Source organism: Anneissia japonica, unplaced genomic scaffold (assembly GCF_011630105.1).
Source record: "Anneissia japonica isolate Jap-2015-1 unplaced genomic scaffold, ASM1163010v1 scaffold287836_len1076198_cov165, whole genome shotgun sequence".
In the NCBI taxonomy this organism is placed as follows: domain Eukaryota; kingdom Metazoa; phylum Echinodermata; class Crinoidea; order Comatulida; family Comatulidae; genus Anneissia; species Anneissia japonica.
Genome location: NW_022729021.1, coordinates 479,144 through 497,374, shown reverse-complemented (window position 1 = coordinate 497,374; position 18,231 = coordinate 479,144). Strand labels below are relative to the sequence as shown.

The 18,231-nt window shown below is 34.4% G+C and overlaps 1 protein-coding gene across 1 annotated transcript in view; it reads right to left on the bottom strand.

Annotated features, from left to right (window-relative positions):
• The window catches only part of LOC117114597, a 26,006-nt gene extending 10,777 nt beyond the window's left edge, over positions 1–15,229 (bottom strand). The window contains exons 1-6 of the mRNA XM_033258285.1: positions 15,165–15,229; positions 9,399–9,461; positions 5,662–6,150; positions 4,972–5,448; positions 3,704–3,796; positions 962–1,009 (exon numbers count right to left, since the gene is read on the bottom strand). Of these exons, the coding sequence (XP_033114176.1) occupies positions 962–1,009; positions 3,704–3,796; positions 4,972–5,448; positions 5,662–6,150; positions 9,399–9,411 (1,120 nt within the window). The 5' untranslated portion in view covers positions 9,412–9,461; positions 15,165–15,229. The remainder of the gene's footprint in view (positions 1–961; positions 1,010–3,703; positions 3,797–4,971; positions 5,449–5,661; positions 6,151–9,398; positions 9,462–15,164) is intronic.
• Between the last annotated feature and the right edge of the window lie 3,002 nt (positions 15,230–18,231).

Sequence of the window (18,231 nt, the reverse complement as noted above, 5' to 3'; positions counted from 1 at the left end):
AATTGCACATTTAGGGAGTTTTGATCAATTCCGACGAAATTAGAATTAAAAGCACAAAAAAAATTTTCGCGCGCATTTGTTAAGGTTGAAGCTTGTGCTTGCCCTCCTTTGCCTTCTAAGTTATTTTAAAACATAATAGTCCCAAAACTTGAGAAAGAAAATTTAATATAAATCATTTTACCAAAAAGAAGGGCCTCAATGTGTAATGATGGTGAAAGAATAGGCCTATGAATTGTAATAAATAAAACCACGATGAAAATGCTTATATTTAGTTCCAAACACACGCGTGTGCCCTATATTAATATTAAAATAAGCCATGCCGTATTGTTTTCTATATGGGGGGGGTTTATCACACCAAGTCATAAATTACTAACCGGGAAAAGTATTACCTTTGCCCCCCCCCCAGGACCCAAGACCCCTGTTACTGGCCTGCTTATAAGTGGGGCCCCCCCACTTTGAAAAACGTTCCGCCGGCCCTGTTAGAGTCTAGCTAAATCCTTCAACAGTGTATACACTTAATGAGCTCTTGATCTTAATGAAATAGCACTATATATGTTGCATTATTATTTTTATTTACTACAATTGCAGTATTACAATAATATCAATAAGGATTTTTTTTTTGTTTTTCAGGTTACTGAGGAATTTGTTCTTTTAAATGAACTGTCCACTGCACCTGATGGTCAACGCGATTCTATGGAGAATGCAACGCCATGTTGTACGCACAACCAATCGTTTTTAATGAGAATCTTTTCAGACTGCCACCGACAATCAGCAGATGGCGTTGCTTCGTCTAAGCTTCACAGGAGCGGAGTTTGATTTGTCGGCCGAGGGTCGTATGATGCTGTGAGTGCCCAGATTAAGAAAGAAAATCTTTAGAAATAAAAATGTATTAATATTTTATTACAATCAATGAATATATATTATGACAGTATACAGATGTATCATGAATTTAGATACAAACCTTCATCAAGTCTTCGCCTTTTTTTTTGTCTTGATTTTCCTGATTTACCTGTAAGTACATATTAGAGTGAACTATTTGGGATCATGTAAGTACTGCAAGTATTATTTATTGCTTTTCATAGGAAAATTCTAAGATAGAAACAAAAGCATTATAAAAATAGCTTTGAACTATTAAAGAAAAATAAAAGAATTTCAGGAAATCATCACTTCTTATTTCTTATAAATATAAAATACTTCTTATAACTTCAAAGTCAAAATTACTATAGCCTACTGTACAGTAATTGTACTGTAATTATATTTTTCATCTATTATTCAGTTTATATTAATTAATAACATTATACAGATACAAAAAAAAAAACCAACAATAACAATAATAATAATACTAATAATATAATAATAATAATATAATAACAATAATAATAATAATAATAATAATAATAATAATAATAATAATAATAATAATCAGGGGTTTATTTAAGAATTTGAGTAGCAGGAGAAATTTGAAAGTAACAGGAGAGTAAATTGAAATAGGCCGGGGGTAAGGAGGGCCGCCTCTAGGCCTCCATCGCGGTCCAGGGGCAGAGCCCTGGTCGGGGGTCAAGGGGCGGAAGCGCCATTGCGCTCCAGGGTTTTAGAGTTTTTTAAGCCCATTTGATGGCATTTCTCTACATCATTTTTTTTTTTTTTTTAAACAGTTTTTTGATGTAGAGAAATGGTCACATGCAGTGATGATCAGAACTTCCTTGATTAGTATACTTACTGAGTAGGTTAGAATACTGTAGGCCTGAATTTACGAATTTTTACAGCTCAACATCGGAATTTAAGGTCAGAATATTGATTCAATAATTGAAATACATTCTTTTTTAAGTTTATACACATTTAATAATATCACCAAAAAAATTGAAAATACAATTTTTATAATGATGAAGTTGTTTACTTTTCACAAACATGTTGAAATCTAAAGGAGAGCAAAAAATAGTTCTAAAATTTACGCAGATATCGAAAAGGAATGGATACCACATTGGAAAAAAAAATGTCTCATGTGATGTGAATTTAGACGATTTTGACTTGCTCTGCCGTTTTAATCATTGTACTATCTATGACTCTGAAATTGTGAGTGTAAACAGCATTCAATATAGTTGGTTCGGCTTGCTACCTCCGCCACCGAACGTAAACGAATTTGAGCCAGTGTTGGTTTTTTTTTAATTATTTATCATTTCCGAAATATCTATGTCATCACAAAGAGGGCTAGTAAAATAAAAATGAAATGAAAATAAAAGGTTCATAGTCATACACAAATTAATTTTAAAACGACGATCTGTTTTTTTCTTCTCCGCGGTAAGAAAACTCGGAAGCCCAATGTACAGTAAGAGTTTGGGCGATGTATATCGTCATCACCTGAGCATGTGGTGGAGGAGAAATTTCTATTATCTTATTGGCTAACATGTGATTTGGAGGCGTGGCTTCTTTGATGGACTCACCCAGACGCGACTGCCGAACTTTGAACTTTAACTTTGTTTACGCCGCGAGTTCATGAAATGGAGTCTGAAAATTGGTAGACATTTTAACGAACTTTCAACAGAAAGGAACATCGAAATGAGTGCATACTATTGCAAATTAACTTCGTGTAGGTAAATAAGGTTCTTTACAGGCCTGTTTCGCTATTTATATTGGTGGTATTTGTATCAATTTTTGTACAGCATTGATTGAAGTAGCCGGCGAAAACATCGTAGTAGCCGATCGAATGCGCCGGCCGCCGGCTCTTAAATAAACCCCTGATAATAATAAGATTTGTATAATTATATTGCTCATATCCATTTTAAAAAGTGCTCAAGATGCTTGAGAATATACTGCCGAAAAAGAAAAGACTAAAAAAGAAAAATTCTGAAAACCAAGCCAGTCTACATTTCTTACAAACTAACCAGAGGAACCAGCATTACCACCATTTACCAGCAATTAGAAGTGAGGACTTACTGGTTTATGACCTACAGGAGCACAGATAGCCTACTGTATCCTCCCTCAAAAGAAAGATAAACAAAATAAAATAAATAAAATAAATATTATTTTTATTATTATTCTTTTTTTTTTAATTGTATTTATATTATATAGCTGTATTTCTTTTACATTAATTAATATTATGGTAGTAGAAAAGGGACAATACAGATTTTATTGGAATAATAATACTTTAAATATCTCACAATACTAATATATTTTCTGGTAATCTCCCATTAATGGCTATAATTGAAAGGAACTGAGTTTTGATAAAATTGTTATATTTATTTATATGGCACGCATATCCACTTTAGAAAAGTTGTTTTCTCTCTAGCCATTGGATAATAAATCATAAAAAATTGTTATAAATAATGATGTCTAGACTATTAAGCATTTACCAATGTTATTCCTGAAAAGCTTCAAACAATAACCATTTACAGGTACAGTGCAGTTTATACTGTATAACTTGCACCTTTATCAATTTTAAAAATCAATTAAATAGAATCAACACTTATTGCCAAATAATATACAAATGAAAATGTGAAAAATTGCAACTTGATATCTGAGAAAAAAAATACCAAAAAAATAAAAGAGCGATTAGAGAAAGAAACGCAGGTATAAAAAATTAAGCAAAAGAAAAAGAACAAACGAATAAATAAACAGAAAGAATAGTAATAGAAAATCTACTACAGGTCTCTGTTTCTGAAAAGTGATTTCCCAACAATAATACATGAATTCAGCAAACAGTTACCTTTAACAAACTTTGGTCTTTTTGATGTTGATGCTTCTTTGTCACCTACTGTAACTAACTTTGGTCTTTTTGATGTTGATGCTTCTTTGTCACCTAATGTAAAAAAGAAAATACAAAATTTCAACTTGAGTAGCAACTACAGTACACCACATACACTTCAAAAAAAAAATTATAATGTAATTCAGTACAGTAATTTATAACTCCAACAATTGTAACTCTTATTAATGTTTCTGTTTTCAATCTCAATTGTAAAATAAAATTAAATAATTCATTTGAATTCTATTTATTGTATATCATTTTTTATTTTACTTTCATTATTACTGTATATTTTCTATACTGATCTTTTGTAAACTCTTACAGTAACTTTAACCATGTGTTGTATTTTGAGTATTTTATAATAAACCCATCAAATAAATTTAAAAAAAATCAATATTGTCATTACATGTACAGTCTTAAAATGTGAAATTTTGTGCTAAGTAAATTTACAACCATTACCATTACCATCTTTCAGTTATGAATGGTACTGTGAAGGTTTTAATAAGGTAAATCAAAAAATTTAAAAAGTTAGAGCTTCTGAGACAACCTCTGACCCCGTCATGCACATATTCTGGATAGAGACTATAGTCATCATCAATAAATTAATAACGCCCTAGATGACTTTCAGTATAGTTTTGCACTGTTTAATTGTCATACAAGCATTTCAAATTTGAAACCATGAAAACAATACCCTTAATTCCAGAAATGTAATTTACTTTCCATGGATTGACAGAGATGATCTCCCAACTTCTATTTATTGTATTTTATGATAAAAAAATTGCAATAAAGCTTCTCGTATCTCGTATCTAGATGTTGACTGAAATTTGTGTACAGACTGTTGTGTTGTTGCTTTAAGTCTAATGTTCATGCATCAAATAACATGGTTTGCCTTTTACACTCTTTTTTCAAATGACAACTTGATAGAACATTCATATACAGTACAACAGTGACACTAGAGATAAACAAGTACACATGCACAAATTTTACAGTATATTATATATTTCTTGATAATAATGAATTTATTGATGGTTCCTAGTTATCAGATTCAAGAAAGTGGAAGGGTACCCCACATGACACTGTTAAAAATTCAAATAAAATAAATCTTCAGTGGTTGAGTTCAGAGGGACATGGCATCTCTTAGATATGGCTCACTCAATTTATTTGCAAGAATGTTGTAGAATAATTATGCAGTGATACTGTAAATCAAATTAATCTTCAATTATCATACTCACCAACACTTATTAATTTCCTTAGGTTTGGCAAATTATCTTCTGAAGCAAAACCTCTTTCTTCAAGAAATTTAATTACTTTCCACTGATTGGAAGAAATGTTGACAGGAACTTCATACATCTGACAAACCCTCTGAAGATCTTGTGTTGAAAAGCCTCGTCCAAGAGCAACAATACGTTGACGATGTGCAGAAAATCGAGTGATCTTCACTTCATCTGGATATTTTTCATACTTCTCAATTATCTCTTTTAAATATCTCAATCCAGTTAGTTCAATTGTTTCAAACAAAACTGAAATGTCTGTTGGCTTCAGAACGCCTGCTACTCTCAGTAACTGGAATAATTCAAATGCAGATTTAGTTTCCTCCAATTTTGTTTTAATGTTTGCCAGATCTATGTACAGAATCCTCAACATGTCTACGTACATTTCATCTTCTTTGCTGATTGCATCAGAAATTTCCAAAAGCAGTTGGTTGAAACCTACAATAAGAATAGAAATACAGTCCATACAAATATTTAGATAGTAAATAAATTATTACATAAAATTTCATTGATAAAATATTCAATGGGGACTTTCAAATTGTTTACGAAATATTAATTCTAAAGTTTGGACTTAATTCTTAAAACTCACTTCCTACATACATGGGGTACAGTATTTAAAAAAAAAGATTATTCCTCCATGGTTTCACTAACCTTCATTTACATTATTGGCTCTCAAACGTTGAGTAAATGATGGCATGTTATCTTCTGTTAAAACTGTAGATGTATATTCAAGATGCTGAATCAATTTCCATGGATTAGAAGAAACCTTGCCCCCATATAATTTACTAAGCTTCTGGACATCTTCAACTGAAAAGCCTCTTCCAAGAGCAACAATACGTTGACGATGTGCTGAAAATTGAGTAATATTCACTTCATCAGGATATTTCTCATACTTCTCAATTGTCTCCTTCAAATATCTCAATCTGGTTAGTTCAATTGTTTCAAACAAAACTGAAATGTCTGTAGGCTTCAAAATGCCTGGTGCTATTAGTAATTGGAATAACTCAAAGGCAGACTTAGCTTCCTCTAGCTTGCTTTTAACAACTACTAGATCTGTGTACAGAACCCTCAACATGTCTATATACTTTTCATCATTCTGGCTGATTGCATCAGAAAGTTGCACCAGCATTTCACGAAACTCTGTGAAGACATGAATAGTCAAAATGAAAATACTATGACTAGCAATTAAATTACATTTTACATACCTTAAATTTCAGTACTATTAACTTAATACATTTACGAATTCCATGCAAAATGGACAAAGCACCTAAATTTTCATATTCATTCTATATTTACAGTTTTGGTGTCTAATTAAAGCTTAAAACATATGCTTTCAAGATGTAAACTCAGATTTTAAAATTACAAATCAGAAGTATTGTTAAATATTAATTAAAATATGTCAATAAATTATTTTTTTATTTTGATAAAATTACACAAAAAAACTTACAAAAATAGACTAAGATAAATCTTGAAATTATATTAAAATCTAGTTTAATATGGTCAAATGGGTTACTATGAACATATGTTTTCATTCAAATTTACTTTTGCCTCATTTTTTATTAATCAAAATGCGGAAATATTAAACCCAATAAATATGTCATTTAGTTACCGAAAAAATAATGAGTCAACTTTTTACAAAAAATATAAATGATTAAACAATGCAACTTTATATACAAAGCCAGAATTAGTAGGGCTATTCAGTTTAGTGGCAATGAAGTATGTTATTGAATAAATTGTCAAGTTTATGTACTCACAAGGATGTTATTTGAGGCTTATATAATAAAGTATTTTAAAAATTTCCACTGAATAGCTTAATTATTATGCAAATGATCAGTTTCTTATTTGGCATTTTCTCACAGACAAGGGCCTGTTACTATTTAGGTCTGGTTTTGGTGTTTATTTGAAATAAATAGACTTAGCAATTTTGTGACAACATTTTAATTCACTACTGATCAATTGTGATTAGATACTTTCCTGCCAATCTTTATCCTTGTTCACACTGGCTAACCAGCATCTCGGCTAGCTTTATTGCTGAGCGAAGTGTGCCCAGATGCATGAAGATTGACCAGGCTATTTTTACCGAGCTAGATAATTCAGTATGAATAGTACAGTATGACTTTTAGTACAATATCTCTGAACACATGCTAATACCAAACACATTGCAAAACTATGGAATTTTCCTGTTAGTCTTGGTCAAATTTAATCCTTGATGCGAATACGGCTAAAGGTGTATTTATGTCAATTGAGGATGTGTTAAAACCGGGGTTAAAACATAGGTATTCAAGGAACATGAATTTCTAAATATTATTTAGTAGACATTGAAAGTTGTTATAATATCATTAGGAACACTCTTCAACATACTGGAGATCAAACAATTTTTGTTGTGATATTAGGGATGGGGGAGGGGTGAGCCATTAAAAAAAGGCTCATTTGGATGGTTGTATTTTAGCCAAATATGTTCTGATAAGTTTATAACTGTATATGAGAGAAATGATGATGAGCTATGATTCCTCAAATATGAAGATTTAAAAAAGTTCAACTCTTCCTGTTACAGCAATGGTCCAGACAAGTTTTCGTCCCATTTTCAGACATTTGCTATTTCTAATCGTTACATGGTACAACTTTTCTGATTGTAGATTTGGAATCAGCATTGAAAATATGTCCTAACATGGTCCTATAACACAACCTTTCGGGGTTATAGGGGTTGTACTTTCTGACGATATTAGCATATGAAAATCAATTTTCAATTTTGTGGCGCATTATTTTGGGCCACGCCCGCCGCTTAAGTTTAAACTGCCGCTACAGAAAAACAAACAAGTATTGAATTCTGAAATTTTTAAGTTTTTCATTTCTCATGAATATAAATGTCAGAGTGCAAAAAAAAATGATGTCCCATGGTGTAATGCATTAGGCCAATTCCACGGTAACTAAATGACATTCTGACACAGATTTGTATTTTCAAACACATGTACTGTACCACAAGGTAATTTTGCCAATAATCTAAAACAAATACATTTTTTTTATAACAAATAGCTTCCTACATATACAGAATGAGTTTTTTTGTGAAAATAATTTTCCGTTATTAAAACAAATTATAATATTATGAGCGGTAACTACTGTAAATGACGTAAATCCAACATGCATTTTATACCTATTGTACATTTAATAAAAAATCTGTGAATTTAGAGGCCTAATTTTATTTATACAGTATCAAGAGCAATCCTAAGGGTATAACAACATTGAATGTAATACCTTTTATTTTGAAAAAAAATTATTTATCATAAATATATGGTGATTTTTATTAACAAGACTCCAGTAACTAAATGACGGTAACTAAATGACAAAAAATTTAGTCAACTTCGATATACTTGATTAGATATTTTCTTATGATTTAAAGACATATTTTTAAGATAATTGATATTGATAATTAATACCAAAACAATAAGATATCAAACTAAACATGAATGTTTAATAAAAATTTATTAAAATTGATTAAAAAATGATTAGGGTTATTTCATGCCAATTCAACAAATACAGTACTCTCCCTATTTTTTGTGTAAAATTCAGACCCGAATGATGATACAATTTAGTATACCCAATTATAATGAAAATTGTATTATTATGTATTACTTTAATAGATTATTAAATTTGATCCTTACAGGGAAAGGTGAGCTGGGCAATAGACCGAATTGGCGACTCTAGCTATTACTGGAACATGACATATAGTGGGTAGTAAATGTAAACATCAACATCGTAAACCCCAGTGCGCTCATTGAACACAGTATATTGAGAGAGTTATGTTTTCTAGACAGCGACCCAAAGTAAAGTAAGGCAGTAGGCCTATGTTTTTTTGTAAATGATTTATAATTACTTTGGCAATCTTCATGTATTTTATTTAGGCTCTGGAATGCTGCTAGAGTATGGTAGGCTACATATGCATAGGCTGCACTGTGAGTATTAAGCTTCGACCAGGGCCCTGAGCAGGGAGGGACTTGTCATGACTATATATCTCTATAGGTAATAAAGTAGAAAATAACCCTTAATGGTACTGATTGCTCAACCAAACTTGTGAAACAGGCTGGTGATAACAGGCCTGGTTGGTATGGTATATCCTAGTGCCAGTACATAATATGTATGATGATTATTATCCTCGGCAGTAACTACAAACATCCTGTGATTTAATTTTGGACTTATAATAACTGTAAAATAATACTCTTGCAACGAATGAGGAGATTCATTTTGTTTTTTCATGCTGTGATAGCATTTGCCATAAATAATATTCTTAAATTAGGCCTATGTATGTCTTCGTTTTGTAAATTGTTGTATTTGAATGGATGCTAAATAAATAAATAAATAATCTCTGCCACAAAAAATTGTTCATATTTTACCTTCTTCCTTCATATTTCTTATGTGTTCTTCTCTCCAACTGATGTGCTTCACAAACTTTCACACTAAAATTATTTCAATAAAGAGTTAAGAATAATTAAGATATTTGTTAATTTCAAGATCACAACAATTTACTTAAATTTTGCTTATCAGTTGCTTTTGTCAAAGGTTCCACAGTACAACACAACAAAACATGCAGTGTTATTAATGGCATGATTCAATGTTTCAACTGCGCAAGTCCTTAACACGTTGACTGCCAGACATTTTTTTAAGGTTCCTTCCCATATGCCAAAACAAGTTTACATGCATACAAACATACTTTTTTGAAATTTTATCTAGTCATACGTCATCAAAATGATGTGTCTAATAAATTGGCGGGAAAATATCAGGGGGCGAGTATATTCGTCGGCGGCACTGTGATAGAACGTTTTATTGACTATGCCAAGTGCGAGTTATCTCGTCCGTTTTTTGCATGGGTTAGTATATGTTCAAAGGGCGCCCCCACTTGTGCCGCTCGAGTGTACTACCGGCAACATAACACAACAAACATACATACGTCATATGTACGTTAAGATCTAGGTTTATCTTCCCCGAACTACCAGCCATTGAGTCTGTGGTTCTACAATGTATAACAAAGAAGTTATAAACGCTAGAATGTTACCCCGATTTTGACGAGTATACTCGTCCCTGGCGCCCTCAGCAACACACTGTGAGCAAGTATACTCGTCGCTGGCAGCCAACGTGTTAAACCTAATTACAGTACTGCTATATTAAATCACAAGCCTTGACAAAAACTTTTTTGTACAATTGAAGTAAAATTCATTAAAGGCAATGGAATAAGAATGAATAATTTATTTTTATATACAAAATAAAGTTATTTTTCCTGACTAAATGGTTTTAGCCAGACCTCTGCGAGGGCCAAGATTCCTATGCGGGCATTCCTGAAATACTGATGATGGTGATGTAAACATGGCAACAAATGAAACCAGGGAGACCTCAAGTGTTAATCCGGCAGTTTCATTTTTTTGGTAAGTGCATCGAGGCTTTAGCATATTTGCGCTTATATAGGATACTGTATATTTTCTGGGGCCGAGCTGTCTGACACGGGGACTTCAGCTCATGGGCCGGAGCTTGTGGAAGATTTTTTGAAGGTGTTGCCCTTCCAAATGAGAATTATTTAATAGGAACCTCTGGATGGCCAGAAATGACACTCAGACTATGACAGACATTTTCACAAAGGAATACACGCAGCTGGTTCTGACAATATGCAAATATTACATAAACACTTCGGAAGGAAGGTGCAATCGCGTTCTGTTGCCTAGCAAACGTCTAACTGTAGAGTGGGAGAGGGGGCTAGCCTACTGATGAGGCATAATAAGATTAGGCCTGGCCTAAGTAGACAGTGCAATTATAGAAAGTACACTTTCGAAAGAAATAAATTCAAATAAGTGAAAAAATTAACTAGGGCCTAATAATAATTCAGTTGCAGACATACCTTGTCTAAGCATTATGTGCAAACTATGCAGCTCTTGTAGCCCTACAAGCTTGGCAAGGCATTCATGTGCCAAGCAGTGATGTTTGTTTCTCCATGAAAAAAGCATGCGGGAAAGTGACGTAACCTAGCTTATGACGTATGCATGCTAACTATAGCGCGAGTGTGATGTCACCAAAAAATAAACATTTTCTGTTATAACCAAAATATTAATAACTACAAGGTTTGTGGGCATAAATTCCCTTAAAACGAATTAAGGGTAGCACCATCTCCTTGCCTACAAATTACAGCTCCCATTGACTTCTCAGTCAAGAAATACGGGTAGCAGTGGTGGCGCCAGAGGGGGGTTGGGGGAGCTATATCCCCCCGTCGGGGAGGCATATCCCCCCAGCCCCCTCCCCCCTTTCACTTTCAAGAATGAGGATTTGAAAATAAATTAAATGGTTATATTGCATACTCTTTATTTTTTGTTTTATTCAAAATGTTTTGGTTTTGGAAGCTGACTTCAACATTAGAAAGCATAGCCTACATAAAGTCATAGTAACTCGATGCATATCAAATAAGTAATAAAAATTCGCCATTATTCATCAAATATCCGAGACCCTGTAGAGCCCACAAATGTAAAAATCCAACACAAATGTAAAAATAACCAGAAATGTCAAAACATTCTACCCGCAAATGTCAAAATAACCGCAAATGTCATAACACGTCAACCACGGAAGAATTGTTCGGCACGGATGTTGTATATAAAAGTAAAACAATAGACATACAACTCAATGATAATGCTATTCCATATTCGGTTAATACTCCACATAGAGTCCCATACCTTTTAATTAAAGCTGAGTTAAATTTAATGGAGCCTGAACATAAAATTCGTAAGGTCACTTAACCGAAAGAGTGGTGTAGTCCCATGATTCCAGTTAACCGGAAAGACACAAAAAACGGCAAGGCGCGTATACGCATATGCGGGGACTATCGTAAATTAAATAAACAAATTAAACGTGAGCGGTACACTATGCCAACCACGGACTCTGTTCTTACTAAAATGACTGACTGTACTTATTCAGTACATTAGATTTTAGTGGATGTTTCCATCAATTTCGTCTTTCCGAGAAATGTCAGTTATTAACTACGTTCATGACCCCTTTTGGTAGATATTGCTATACGCGATTACCCAATGGTGTGTCACTAGCACCTGAAATATGCCAACGCGAGATGTCAAATTTAATTATGGATATTCCACAGTGTGATGTTTTCATGGATGATGTGATTATTGGTGGTAAAAATGTTGAAGACCATGATAGGGTATTGTCTAAGGTGCTTAACAGAGTCCATGCAGTAGGAATGAAACTAAATTTAGACAAATGTTCTTTTCGAAAGCCGGAAGTATAATTTGTGGGTCAAATAGTTGGAAAAGAGGGCGTAAGACCTAACCCTAATCGCGTCACTGCGATCTTAAATATGGAACCACCGGAAAATGAGAGCGAATTGCGTACCTTTTTAGGAGGCGTTAATTACTTAGGTCGTTATCTAAAAGACCTGGCACAGATGTTGTACTCATTGAATGAATTACTCAAAAGAGTACAGTTTGGAGATGGGACCAAGCACAGATTAAGGCATTTGAGGATGTCAAGAAAGCATTATCGGAAACCCCTACTCTTAAAATCTATGACTCGAAACTACCTACAATGGCAAGTACAGATGCTTCCTCCTATGGCATTGGAGGAGCAATATTTCAGATGCATGACAATGATTGGTATCCTGTTGCGTATGTCTCTAGGACTCAATCAAGTTGCAGAGTGGTCACAAACCGCTGATTCCATTGTTTAATGATAAGGATATTGACAAAGTGCCAATCAGATGTCAAAGATTATTGCTGCGATTTATGAGATTTAATGCTATTGCAGAGCACAAGCCTGGTAAAGATTTGGTAGTGGCAGACCTTTTGTCGAGAAAACCACTTAAAAATGTGAATGATAGTGATAAGTGTCAGTTACAAGTAATTGAATATCATGTTGAGCATGTAATATCTGTAGTCCCAATTACATCAAATCGTATGGATCAAATACGAGATATGACATCTAAAGATGAAGAGCTATTGCTTGTTATTAATTATACACTTAATGGTTGGCCAAAATATTATCGTGACATTCCTGATCACGTAAAACGTTTTCATGAGGCTCAAGGTAGCTTGTCAGTACAGGATGGATTATTTTTGTATGGAGATAGAATAGTGATTCCAAGAGGGTTACGGGGTGATATCCTTAATAAGATATATCTTTTTCAAAATCAAAATTTGATTCAAAATCTTATGTGCTTCAGATCTGATTCACTGCACTTAGGATACCAAGTTCAATAGTGAATTACTGAACTGTAAAAAGTACAATAATCTACAGGTTGGTTAAGAATAGAAGGTACAACTACTATACAAACAGTGAAGCAGTCATCTATTTATAGCATTGGAATTTCCATTTCAATGACGATGCGATGAAACCAAAATGCAAAATGCCAACGCCCTAAACTACTGTATCCACTGAGATGACCTAGGCCAGGAGTGCTGGTTTTTGTGTCTAAAGACACTCTATGTTATGATCTGGCAATTAAAGATGGTGGAAAGGGAAAATCCAGTGGAGGTGAATGATGGGACATGTGTCATCTAAAGTACCTTATAACTACCTTATTTATTAGTCATAAAAAAAATACAACACCACTGCCACCGGCATCGTCTTGCACACACAGTGAGCGGAGTAAGATTTGTCGTACAGCCCTAATCTTAAATAAATGATTAAACATAAAAGGTCTAATAATATAGGCCTAGGCCTATGTATTAAACAACGGCAAGGATAGGACAGGCTTTTATTAATTTAGTGATTATTTTTGTGGTGGCCAGCAAAAACGAATATGCCTTTTTCCATGTAACCCAAGAGTAGTAATTTAATAGCAACACTATTTGTAACACACTTTTTGTTAGTTCTTATAGATATCATACCATGATATATAGTTTCTTATAGATATCATACCATGGATACAAGAGCTTAGATTCAAGCTGACTAAGAAGTTAATGAAATTATGTGGTCTTGCGTTTAGATTACAGATCCAAAAGTTCGTTGGTAGCATGTTTGTCTATTATTAAAAACTTGGGTGTGTTTTTAAAACAGGAGTATTTTTATTTAGTTGGTTAAATGTTGGTATCAAATACTCGATGTTTTCGTAGATAAATGTTTTTGACAGGTTGAAGATGTTGGCACTTAACAATTTCGGAATATTTTTAATCACGAGTGCTTTTGTTTGTTGCAGATGTAACTTACGTTATCCTCGTAACATTTGTTATCAGTTTTGACCTTTACATTTTGGATATTTAACTAAGAACCTTTTTATTGCAGGTTAAAAGTGCCTACAAGTGGTAATGTTTTGGTTCGTAACTAAAGAGTTTGGAACAAATATCATGGGAATAATATAAAAAGTATATGTATATGTGTTTCCTAATGTTGGTGACAAGATTACGTATTCATATTTTTCTGAATCATTATTCAAATTGTCACCATTAATTTTTTGAGTTATTAAGACAATTTTGATTTGATTTTTTTTCCCGAAATTTTTGAAACGTGAATTGGCAGTTTTTAGTGGTTTTGACCCTACAATTTTTGCACAACTGACACCACGCTTCCACTATATACTAGTACTATATAGTACGAGGCCTAAATAAATAGTAAATAATAAGCTAATGTAATGGACTTGCCTGGCCCGTGGATCACAATCAGTTTACGAATACATATTACGACCGCAAAGCCTATGGATGCTACAGACAGCAGTGTGCGATTGCAGAAATATGAGGCAATTGAAAAAAATAATAAAAAATGTTAATAACAACATTTTATATCATTTGATAGTAAATATCTGTTAATGAACATGTGTTCCAAGTTCATGAAAAAATTCAAAAAGAGATTGATTCTATATGGGCTACTATGATGTAGTTTTTGCTTACGGACCAAAATAACATAGCGCCTTAGCTAGGCTTTTGTAAGCTAGGCACACATTATCGCGTTTGGTCGGCCCTAAAGGTAGATGCACAGGAAATCTAGAAAATCGTATATTATTATTAGTCTAGGCCTATATCGGGTTCTCAGGTGCGGATGCAGGAAGGGGAATAAAAAAAATATTATTATTATAAACACATTGATTGAGCAATAAAATGAGAAGAAAAGCATCTGTGACTCTCTCCTTTATTGGAAAAAGCTAACAGAAGTGTTCAAAATGGAAAGAAACGAGAACTTACCTGAGTTTGAAGTTTGATCTTCATTTCATGAAGTACTGTAATGGTAGCAAAGGATGATTGATAGTGGGTAGCTATGGAACGCCATCGCTGCCTTCGGTAACAGCTTACCATTCGGCGCATTTACATTCGGCCCTTTTAACATTACGTTCGGCTCTTTTACCATTCGGCGCATTAACATTCGGCCCTTTTACCATTACGTTCGGCTCTTTTCACCATTCGGCGCATTTTCATTTGGCCCTTTTACAATTACGTTCGGCTCTTTTACCATTCGGCGCATTTTCATTCGGCCCTTTTTACCATTACGTTCGGCTCTTTTACCATTCGGCGCATTTTCATTCGGCCCTTTCACCATTCGGCGCATTTACATTCGGCTCTTTTACCATTACGTTCGGCTCTTTTACCATTCGGCGCATTTACATTCGGCGTAGTATTGGCATTTGGCGCAATTATAAATAAAATATAACCCTTGACATTGGGTCAAATGAAAAAATTTGGGCGGCTGTGGGAATGAGCCTATACAAGTTTAGTTGCATGGTCGCAACGCCGTACTACCATGGCGTATCCACCATGGCGCAAAAGATTAATGGTACTTAGGCCTACTAAGCCTATTAAAGATGTACTTAATTAACTTCATTTAATGCATCTTCTGGAGAATTTCGAAAGGGAGAAGGTATTATTATTTTTATATTATTAATAATAGCAACAATAATACAGAAATAATAATAGTATAGGCCTAGAGGCTAGGCCTAATGATTTATCAAATGATAAGGGTCCTGTCTGGCCGGTTTTCACTGCCGGAGAGATGACAACTGACGAGGCATGCATGTGGGGTACTACTAGGGCTTCTTGGCCATAGGGGCCTAATGTTACTATATGGTTTAGGGGGTGGGGTTAGGCCTAGTTAGGGGTGGGGCCGAGAATATTCTGTAGCAATTTAGTTTGCTTTTTGTTTATCCTGTCTCTGATTTTTGGTAATGGTACTGTTATTTCTGTATGTTTTGTTTTCTGTTTGACGAAATAAATGAAATGAAATGAACATCAGGGCCTAGGCCTTGTCATATCACTGACCTTCATTATATTAAGGGCCTAGGTCACAGGCGTGGGCCACGGCCTGGACTAATTGATGGTTAGCAGGCGTAGCCTATAGGCCTATGGCAGGACGTTATTTGACAGGTTATTAATTATTTTACAACCAAACACAAATGACTGCTAATAAATGGCCGAAAATGTATTTTTTAAGTGACTTCTTAAAAATTTAAATTGAAGTTGCTTTTTTTTTTATTCTCTTGAACTCTTTGTAAAAGCCAACTTGTGTTTGTGTGTAGGGGTGCTGCATTGCATGTGTCAGAGACTTTTTCTCTGTGTTATTCTTTTCAGATTACCAGTGACGAAATCTCCACGCTGTCAGATGCCCAACTTGAAAATTTGAGTGCGACAACAATTGGTAATAGGCACCGACTAAAGCCCCTCTCCCACCTAGGTTTATTTCACCTAAGAGTCGTACGATTTCTACGAGTTAAAACTTGTGATCTTTGGAAAGGACCTATACAAGCTTATTACGTGTTAGCTACGAGTGAGGTACGACTTTATGGAGTTGGTTACGAGTTATGTAGGAATTATGCCGAGCAGAGCACCGAGTTAACTACGAGATTATTACGAGCGTAACAAGTTTGTACCGAATTAGATACGAGTTAGGTACGAGCCAACTCGGTGCGCTCCTACTTACTCGTACTCGTTTTTGGGTGCTCGCATCAAACTCGTAGATGACAAAACCGCTGACGAGTATCCAGAGTAGTGTACGAGCTAGGTAGGAGTACCCCGAGTACTCTACGAGTTCTTTGAGTTTACTACGAGTTATCTACTCGTGACGATAATTTTGAACATGTTCAAAATTAGTGCACGAGTTCAGAGCTGCTACGAGTAGGTAAGAGTCCTCTCCGAGTTTTCCAAATTGTCCTACGAGTTTTTGCCGAGTTTGCCGATTTAGCAACTCGGCATTCTCTTGTAACTCGTATGCTGAAAAAACCCCTAGTGGGAGAGGGGCTTAAGATTATCTCACTATATTAATTGGATTAACTCATTATCAAGGATAAGTACTGAGTGTTTAACACTGGTGTCCTTGGATTCAATTATAGGTAAACGGATTAGTTGCCTTTTTTATGAGGTTGTAATTGTTCTTTACCGCTGAAAGTGCGGTATTCTAACGTTAGTTTATGGAGGGCTGGTCGGCCTAATGATAAGTTGTAGACAAACAGGTAGGCCTATTTGTACCTGTGTATTGTATCTATCATAAAGTGACTTTCATATGTATATATTTTATGTAAGAATTTAAATTTAATATTTCATTTTATTTATTTTCCCGAATACATACCCTGTCTCTTATACACATCTAGATGTGTATAAGAGACAGATCCACCATGGCGCAAAGGATTAATGGTACTTAGGCCTACTAGGCCTAGGCCTATTAAAGATGTACTTAATTAACTTCATTTAATGCATCTTCTGGAGAATTTCGAAAGGGAGAAGGTATTATTATTTTTATATTAATGATAGCAACAATAATAATACAGAAATAATAATAGTATAGGCCTAGGCCTAATGATTTATTAAATGATAAGGGTCGTGTCTGGCCGGTTTTCACTGCCGGAGAGAGAGATGACAACTGACGAGGCATGCATGTGGGGTACTAGGGCTTCTTGGCCATAGGAGCCTAATGTTACTATATGGTTTAGGGTGTGGGGTTAGGCCTAGTTAGGGGTGGGGCCGAGAATATTCTGTAACATCAGGGCCTAGGCCTTGTCATATCACACATTAGTTAGGTTTCTGACATTGCCCTAGATTTTATAATTAAGCATCACAACTCCCCATTTTTGTTTACTTAATAAATATAAACTAGGCCTAGGGCCTAGGTCACAGGCGTGGCCTATAGGCCTATGGCAGGACGTTATTTGACAGGTTATTAATTATTTTACAACCACACAAATGACTGCTAATACATCTGTCTCTTATACACATCTAGATGTGTATAAGAGACAGAGCTTACCCCAATTAGGGGGCATATTCACCC